This window comes from Sus scrofa, chromosome 1 (assembly GCF_000003025.6).
Source record: "Sus scrofa isolate TJ Tabasco breed Duroc chromosome 1, Sscrofa11.1, whole genome shotgun sequence".
Classification (NCBI taxonomy): domain Eukaryota; kingdom Metazoa; phylum Chordata; class Mammalia; order Artiodactyla; family Suidae; genus Sus; species Sus scrofa.
Window position 1 is genome coordinate 13,611,572 of NC_010443.5, and position 9,881 is coordinate 13,621,452.

Consider the following 9,881-nt stretch of genomic DNA (forward strand, 5'->3'; position numbering starts at 1 on the left):
GAGATTTGGCGATTAGAGGTACAAATTTGAGAAATTTTAAAAAATCTCATTCAACATAAATATTGCCTCAGCATGCGAGAACACACAACATTTTCTGAAAATCTTTTTTGGAGACTGTTTGTTTATTTATTTATTTATATTTATTTTGGTATCCTAGACACTCTGGCATTTAACACAGGATTCTATCTGCTCAACATTCAAATTTAGACAAGCTGATTATCTGCTCCACTCTCCTGAATAGTTAAGTGTGCCCTATAAATAAATGCATCAATTTTGCTCTTTTATGCCCTTCCTAAAAACCTCGTATAACTGGAATTAACTTAGTGTGTACTCATCGTTAAATACATTTCTGTTAGAAAGGATACACAGCATATGAAATTATAGGACGTTCATGAGTTAAAGACAAATTCCAGAACTCTCGAATAATATTTACAATGTAAACATCACCGTTATTACGTTAGAATAAAATAGATCACAACATTCACAACACAATATACTTTATTTGGTTTTGATATTGAAGTTGTTTTCTTGAATTACGTATGTAGAACTCAAAATAGAATCACTTCGCTTCTCCTTCTCCTTCAAGAATTCTGAAAAAGAAAGAAGTGGTGTTGGCAGTATAAAAACATTTTTTTATTTACAATCTCCCACTTTCATTTACGTATCCACTCATTTGATAAATATCTATTTCTCTTTGACCCATCTCCACAGCCTGTCCAAGGGGATCGCATTCTGGGATCTCAAGCAGGAGGGACTCTTCCAAAGGATTTATTGTTGGAAAGGGAGCCAGAATGTGAAAAGGTTCTCTAATTAGCCATAAATAACTACCCATATGTCACGTTCACAATTAACCAACAAAATTTCCCGTTAAAAGAATGTGTCTGGGAGTTCCCATCATGGCGCAGTGGTTAACGAATCCAACTAGGAACCATAATGCTGTGGGTTTGATCCCTGGCCTCACTCAGTGGGTTAAGGATCCGGTGTTGTCGTGCCTGTGGTGTAGGTCACAGATGCGGCTCTGATCCTGAGTTGCTGTGGCTCTGGCGTAGGCTGGCAGCTACAGCTCTGATTAGACTCCTAGCCTGGGAACCTCCATATGCTGAAGGAGCAGCCCTAGAAATGGGAAAAAAAAAGAATGTGTCTGATGTCACCCCTTCAAAAAAGCAAAGGCTAGAGTGATTAATCCTCCTTTACATTGCAGTGACTATTGTGTTTCTTAATTTAATGGGGAAGTCTTATTTTTACAAACATTTTTTTGAAGAAGCTATATGCAACTCATTTTCTTTTTTGAGCAAAGGAATGTATTTCTCTTTCTATGCATGGTAAGGTATGGGCCTGTGCAACCCCTGTGACTGTGTTATCTCTCTTAGAGGTATCTTCCAAAAGCAGAGTTGAGTAGGTGTTACAGAAACCACAGAGTCCCCCCAAATCAAAAGTGTTCTTTGGAGTCCTTCAGAGAAAAAATGTTGACAACCTGGTTTAGTGATGCCATAAAATGCCTTCAAAGGCTTGCCAATCCTTATAAAAATATTTTATGAGCTAATGTAAACACTTTTTGTAACTCAGGAGAGAAGTGTGTCTTGTACCCATGTTTACTTAAAAACAATTTTGATAACAAGCATATCACTTAATGAAAGAAAAAATTTATTTGTGTTTTTTCTAGTCAAAAAAATTTTTTTTTCAGTGAATACTATTGGCAGTTTAGTATCTACATTCCCGTTAGAGGTAAAATAAGGTATATTTGACTTCTGCTGCATGAAGTTTGCTGTGTTTCAAAAAACATAATGATACTTAGAATGTCTTGGCGTTTTCATGATAAAGAGCCACAGCTGAAATTTGATGGTATTTCCTTGTACTTAAATGAGATGCTTTCAGTCCATCATGGGACTAGAACTTAACGGTTTATTAAAAGCAGCATGGCTTGGCTATCGAAGAGAAAGCCAATTGTTCTCATTAGCGTGACTCAGTCCCTCTTTTTCTATCTCATCAGAGGCTAGGAATGAGTCTGAGTACACTAAGAAATAGAAAACTGTTTATTTATGGTGAGCTTTCTCTTTCATACCGTCAGAACACAGCATAAATCACTTCAAGCTCTTTCTCAAACCAGTGTCCACGTCCAGTAGGGGTGTCTTCCTTAGAGGAGCTCTCATGGAGAGAACGCTAAGATATTTTTGTTTTGTTTTGTTTGTTTTTGTCCTTTTAGGGCCCCACCTGCAGCATATGGAAGTTTCCAAGCTAGGGGTCAAATCGGAGCTGCTGCTGCCGGACTAAGCCATAGCCTAATGCTGGACCCTTAACCCACTGAGCAAGTCCAGGGATCAAACCTGCATCCTCAAGAACACGATGTTGGGGTCTTAACTCACTGAGCCACATTGGGAATTTCCTAAGATATTTTGTACTCAGTGACTCTCCCCTCCTTAAATAATTCGATGTTGCCACTAGAAGATAATGAGAACACACAGATGTACTCACCACTGGGTAGTTGTCAGCAGCTTTGCTCCAAGGAGCTTTTTCATCATTTTTCTAACTCTTCAAGAAAGTCAGGAGATTCTCCTTCAATGCTGCAGATCAGAAAAAGAAAGTTGTGCATGTTAAGGCTCTTTGATGAGAAAGCTTCTAAAGACAAAGTGGTATATGACTTAGGCTCTTCCAGGTGTTCTGTAAAGTGCTCTGGGGGCTAAAGAAATAGCTTTCAGGTGAGTCATTACCTATGAATGATTCTTCCATCTTAAAGTGCCTCAAAATATTCTTACAGAATTATTATCTGGTGGGCAAAGAACATCATCTTGCCTGATGTCACCCAAACAGATGTCCTTTGCATCATGTAAGCAAAAATAACTGGAAATAAAAAAGAGGGCACCGCATCTCCTACGTATTGGGCTCCAATACTTCCACACCGTGGGGAGACATACTTTCTACTGAATCCGAGAAGACAATAGAATTCATGGTTTAATTTGATAGAATACAGATATTGAATATGCTCATAAAGGGAATTTCATGGGGTGCCCAATTGCTAGCTGATTTCCCTTTACATATTTCTGAAACCAGCACTTTTGATAAAACCTGTTCCTAGACTCACACTAGATGTCTCTACAGTCATGATTTATAACCCTGGAGGCACAGTGAAACCAACTGGGGAACTCTTAAAGAAACACCGTTGTTTAGAGCCACATCCCCAGAGGCATTCATTTCCTGACAATTGGATTTGGGTCCAGCCCAGACCTCAGTATTTTTTAAATTCTCCAGGGTAGTCTAATGTTAGCCAAGGTTGAGAATTATTGCTTCAGAGAGTGTGGATAGGTAATAGACACACCTCCACATGCAGCTTCTAATTTGAAAGGTGTTTATAATTTCTCGTGTTTGCAAGCTCTCTGCTTTCTTACCTCCGCTTCCCATTTAGAATGGAGTTCAAGTACTTCTTGACAGCCATTTGTTTGCGAAGGCGGGTGTAGTTGTCAGTGAAGACTGCATCCGAGTGGCGTTTGGCTGGTCCCTGGTCTTCTGAGATGCCATTGCTAAGGGATGCGAGGATAAGAAAACCAAAGAGTTTTCACGAAAAATGATGGATATGCCAAGGTCTGAATTTCTTGGAGTTAGACAAAAAGGAACTCCCAACGCATTTTCTATCACAAACGACTGAAAGAAAAACACATCTAAGCCTAAAGATGGACGCTAAGCAAAGAATAATCCAATGTATTTGGGGCTTTACATTCTGTCATAACTGAGTAAATACTTATCACCCCCCCAAAAAAATGGGGTTGAAGTTGTGTTCTTCCATTGGAAGGAAAATTCTTTAAAAATAAATGTTTCTTTATAAAGCTGTGCCACCATAAGTAGTCCCATCTAAATGTTTAGCTATTGGCCACTTAAAGACAGAAACTTTCAGTGCTTGGTTTGAGCAAGAAGTAAAACACAAACACTATGGTTAACCTTAAAATTTGCTTCAGTTTATACTACGTCTTATTTGTTTTTTACTGTGTCTAGTTTAGTTTGTTTTCAGATTTACAAATGATTATTATTTAAGAAAAATCACTGTGTCTGGAGCCAATGAGTAATATATTGCCAGGAAGCCTTATTTTCTTAATCCATGGGTCTGGTAAATTTTATCAAAGAATATAAATTATAACTAAATTAAATATTATTGAGCTACCAACTTTGAATAAACTGCTTACAGCAAAAATATAATTTTCCAATTTAAACTAATTGTAACATATATTTTAAAAATGATACATTCTCTTTACCTAACTCGTTTTCCAATAAGGGACTCAAGGTATTTTTTGGCAGAGAGTTGACCCAAGAGTCTGCTAAAGTCACTGGTGAAAACTCCATCAGCATGTCTGACATTTCTGAAACAAGGAAGAAAAGAAAGCCATTATTTTGTAAATAGCTTGCTAAGATATTATTTTGGCCCCTTAAATAAAAAAGAAACAGCTTACTTGTAAGCTCCTTCTGCAAACTTAAATCCAAAAAGAAGTCTTCTAACAACCCAACAAATAATATCTTTTAGTGACTTTTATCAAGATATCCTCTATATTTCCAGCCCAAAACTTTGAAAAATTAAAGACGTTAGCTTTTCTAGAAGCATATCTCAATATTAAGATCATGCTCCCTGGCAGAATCTATAAAGCTAATTCCTTTCTAAGAAATATTGGTGGGAAAATATAAAATAGTTTCTATTTTTTAAGGTGCTTTATTTCTTCTAGTTTGAACAGAGATGTATGCATGGGAAATTATCCTGATTTTAGCAAAAACCCAATTACGCCTTTTGCTTTTTTCTTCTGCCAAAATATTTAGAAACAAACCCTCTTAAGCAAGAAAGGATGTTAGAGCCTATCAACCAAATTTTCCATTCAAATAAGAACAATTTTCTACGTTGTCTTCAGTATGGAGTTACTCTGTACTTGAATGCTGTTCTGGGTGTATGGGTCTGTGTAATGAATGGCTCTTATTATTAGACACCTTTACATTGAGAGGAAACTCTGGCCTCAGAACGTCCTCCACTGTGGAATCCTAAATGCTGTGGTTTTACTAGAATTGGCACAGTTTCTGATGTTAATATGTATGCAACAGAATATAAGTGAATGATGTGCTCAGCCTGGCTTGGTACAACCTCTCTACATGAAAATCATGTACAGCAGCAAGAGCTTCAATAAATCAGGCCGAAGGAAGCCATGACACATGAAAACAGGTGGTGGTGTGCTGTGAGAATAGCGTCATGGTGACGCAAAATAAAACTTTTATATTTCAAAAATGAATTTCTAAAATAAAACAAGAAAAATGAACTCACCTGGATACATCATAAGGTGTGTCATTTTCAGCTAATGCATTTTGTAAAACGTCAGTGTCTGCTTTTAATGAAATTTCATCTGGTTCATTTGTTTCTTCAAATGGTAGTCTGTCCCTGTTAGGAAAAAATACAGTTAAATATAATACATTCCTTTCTCTGAAAATAGTGTTTTCATGGTTTATAATCCTTTGGAATAAGATCCTTGAAATCTTAGGAAAGTCATCCATTCACTGTATAGGGATAGCATAATTGATTTGATGGTTTCTATTGTTTACGAGAGTATAAATAGTGAAATTTTTGTTTGTCCCATGAAATAGGTGCCATACAACTTTTACAAGCTGTATGTGTCCACATAGGAGCTACGTGGTTCAATTTTATCAGAGCATTAAGCAAAGTACACTTCCTTGAAAGTAAATTTATACCGCCAAGTTAAATTTCACAGGAAGAAAGATTTTATACAAAAGAAAAATTTTGGAAATTTTTAAATGCTCAGTAATGAAAATCAGAAGCAACTCTTGTATTTGTTGATGGTCAGTAGTATCATTCGTCCCAAACACTTCTCAAGAGCTGAGTGTTAACTACTTTTCTTTCTCGCAGTCCCTAAACCTTGCTTCAAAGATTCCCCTTGGTATATTTCTATCCATTGACCAAATCCAATACCCTCTCCCTCTCTGATTAGTTAGTTAAATTCAATGAATCTTGTGGGGCTTTTTTTATTTCTAATCTTATTTAGTAATACAATTACAATGAGGGACGTACAATGCTTAACTGGAAGAATATTCATGCCCATATATGGAATATGACTATATTTGTGAATGCATGCACATTTTGAACACCAGCATAATGTGAAAATTTTGTGTGTGTATATTTTCACTGTCAGGGTAAACTTCTAACAAGTGTGTCAGTTCCTGGGCACTTGTGTATCTTTCGGTGAGGCAGTAGTTGGTAGTTACCAACAAGCAGCCCTCTTGAGTATGAAGCCTAGAAATCAATGCAAACTTCAGCATTCTTGAGATTATGCATCTTTTGTGATATAACTACTCAGATAGACTCATTCTATTTACTTATCAAAGCAACATACAATCTGGCTTTAAGCAGAGTTCACAGAGGACACTAATAGCTAAGAGATTACTCACTCTATTGAGCATAAGGCTGCCTTGAACAAAGAATCAAAATGAGAAAATAAGCAAAGAATTGTTTGTCCTTCGATACAGAAATCTCCATAAACTGGAAGGAAACATCAAGCTAATGTAGTTTCCATTTATTGTTTACTTCCTTAGCATAAATTTATTTCAGATCAATCTTTAAATATGAGTTGTATTATACTTCATGAATTTGAAATATGTAACACAACACTGAGAGCAGTAAAACTAAGGATTTATGATAAAAACCAAGTACCTTAAAATTCACTCCTTGGGAGAGGATGTCTCAGTAGATCCATTATCCCACAATTTTTAATATTGACAAATTGATTCTGCCTACTCTGTGCAATAGGATCTTATGCAAATCCCACTCATCAACTACTCATCTTATGATTATTTACTGACTTTGAAAGTGAAATAAAATAAAGTAAGGTAAAATAAGGTAAAACTAGATGCTTATATTTCCATCAGAAACTAAAATGAACAGAGATGACAGTGGAGAAGAGCTCCATCTAAAACTGGCTTTGAATGAAAGTCAAATCCTCCCTCTGCCTGACTTGGAAATGTGACCCATCCTACCCATAAAACTTGTCATTGACACTGTCTCTCTTGGCCTGAGAGAGAGAATTCCAAGACTCGGAATAATTAGATTGACCTGAAGTTTAAAAACTTGCTTAACATGTCCACCAACAGATGTAAATAAATACTACATAATTTTCCATGTCGAGCTTTCCAGCCGGCATAGAGGGAATGCCCACTTACATGGAGAAGGAATGTGCAACTCCCTGAATTGAAGGAGAACCTACCTCAGAGCAGAAGGTGCTCCAAAAAGAGGCCATGCCAGGGTCTGCGAGAAGAGTATGCAGAAAAGTGTCAGGAGCACGAGGAGTTGGGGCTTACTTCTAGTTTCCATCTCTGCCCTGGAAGGGAGAGAATCACATCAGCTTTTCCAACCACGAATGTACCGGCAAGGTAATTCTAAGGGTCTAACAGTAATATCTGAAGGCTCTTGCAGAGTTTAGTAAAAGCAGTTTTCATCTTATGGAAAGAGTTAAACTGCAATATGATTACTTTTTAAATCAAGAAGGTTTTGGTGTGTCACTGGGGCTTGAATAAAAATTAGGATCTTTTTCAACTGCTGTCTATGTATAGCACAAGTATGTATTGAAGGCAATAGTTTTACAGTGCTGGAAGCTACGATAGGGACAAACTTCTTATAACAGGGTTGTGACGTGTGTTTAGTAGCTTTTCTGCTTAAGCAAACAGCTTCAAGAAACTGAAGTTTCTTCTGCTATTCTAGGTTCTTTGTACCTGATTAATATAAAACTGGAAGGTCATCTATTTAATAATGTGTGTATATATATATATATATACACATATCAATATAAAGTTATCTTATATATACATTTTTCCTCTTTTAACTGTAGATATTACTGGGAGCTTAAGCTCCTTAAGGAGTGTGGGTTTGACCAAATTAACTTCACAGTGGAAATTAATATTAAAAAAATCATTGAACCACATATCACCACTGAAATAATTTTGGCCATAAAAGGAAAACTATCTGAAGACAAAGCTTGTGTATCTTTTACATCTAATTCACTTACACATTTCATTTCTAAATCGTTTCTAGACAGAAACTTAGGCGTTTGATGTCTGTGTCTTGTGTTATCTGTAAAACTCAAAGCATGTAAACTTAAAGAGGGAATAAGTGCTATTTAGGCTCATCTAACTAACATAAGAAACAGAAGAGCACCAAAAAGCAAGGTGAAACTTAACAAAACATGTGTACTCACTGAAATGTCGGTCACAAATTTATATACAAGCCAACCCCCCTACTTTAGTGCCTTGTATTTAAAAGAGCATTGAGTAAAAGAACAAGCAGAGTAGAGCATTTTCCCACCAAATTCAGAAAACTCATTCATATGTGAGAAGCTGAGGCAGTTCTACACTTACTAGGGGATTTGAGAAAATCAACTTTTTGTTGTTGTAAAGGAGGAACACTGTAAAATTCTTTTCAAGAGAAAGAAAAATCCAGTACACCCTGAAGAAGAGTTCCAGAAGCAGAGGGAGACAGACAGAAGGAAGGGAATGTTTTCTCTTACCTTGCTGAGTAGTGTTCCAAGGAGACTAGAGCTGTCTCGGGTGCTGAAGTTCCGTGAGGCCGACAGAGTCTTCACCAATTAATTCTCTTGCCCTTAGTGCTGAACCAGAACTTGGTGCTGGCTGAGAGTTGGCTACTACTGCCAGCCACTGCTTTTCACTCTACCCTGACCGGCATTTCAAAGCCCATCATTTTATAGGGCTTATGCGCAGGGCTGAGCAATCACAAAGCTCTCTGAAAGACGTCACAGTAGTATTCCCAAGAGATGAATAGGACTTGAAGTCCTTATTAACTTGTCATTATGCCTGATTTATATAAATTTAGAATGAGTAACTTCAAGATGTAAGCTATAAAGAGGAAATTTACTTTCCTTTAAACAAAAAAGGTACCAAGCTTAAATGTGAGATGTCTTCATCTCTAATTAGTAGTAATGAAATAAAAGATGATTAGTGTTATGGCCAAGACCACTGGAATGCTTTCAGGAAACAAGAATTTTATGTTCAGGAACAGATGCAGAAAGTACCAAATACTTAGGCTCATATGCTTACAAATATATAATTCTCCTTTATGACGAGGTATCAATTGCCCTAAAGCCTTTTTATTTTTATCCTATTCATGTAGATCCTGATTTAATCGTCCTTGAGATCTACCCAAGTTTTAAAAGCCCCTAGAAGTAATTTTCCATATTCTTTCTATCACAACATTTTCTTTGTGTTGAAGCTAATCTCAAGACAAATTTTCAAAAAGTCTCTAAGATAGGGTAATAAGCACACTGTCATATAGAACAGTAGCAGTATTGCTGTTTCACAGTAGTATAAAATGTCATAATTCCCAATGCATTTTCACATACATGACCTCAAATGATTCAAAAACAATCAACTTTACTCTGAATAGCTCAGATTCAATTTTTCTTCCTCTTTAAACTTTATACCCATCGGTTTTATAAGTCCTTGCACTAGGTGGAATTATTTTGTTTCTCCCCCCATCTGAGAACACACACCTACACTCACACTAGTTTTTAGCATTTCCATCTCAGTCCTTTGACAGGTGATTTCAAAGAACTAGTTGGAAAGCATTTATGAAGTGCTTTGATAAATACTCTAATCTCTTTTTGTGAGTTTTTAATTCAAAGTAGCCTAGCATGAATTCACTCAGAGTTTAAGGTAAAAATGCAGCCACATGAACAACTTAATGACAATAAAGTAAAATACTACCTTTCCTTTTATTTAAAAAAAATGGCCAATAGGGGTATTCTTTTACATTTTTGTTTATAAGTTTCTCTAGTGGTAACAGCTCTAAAGCTCCCTTTCTTTCATCTTTAATTTTCAGTATCTATTTGCTTCATTCAAAG

The 9,881-nt window shown here is 36.4% G+C and overlaps 1 protein-coding gene across 1 annotated transcript; it reads right to left on the reverse strand.

The window, feature by feature from the left end:
- VIP (vasoactive intestinal peptide) lies at positions 215 to 8,679 on the reverse strand. The gene is given in 7 exon segments (NM_001195233.1): positions 215 to 590; positions 2,473 to 2,561; positions 3,384 to 3,515; positions 4,242 to 4,346; positions 5,288 to 5,401; positions 7,236 to 7,349; positions 8,532 to 8,679. Coding segments are annotated over 5 exon segments (504 nt in total). The 5' UTR covers positions 7,343 to 7,349; positions 8,532 to 8,679; the 3' UTR covers positions 215 to 590; positions 2,473 to 2,515.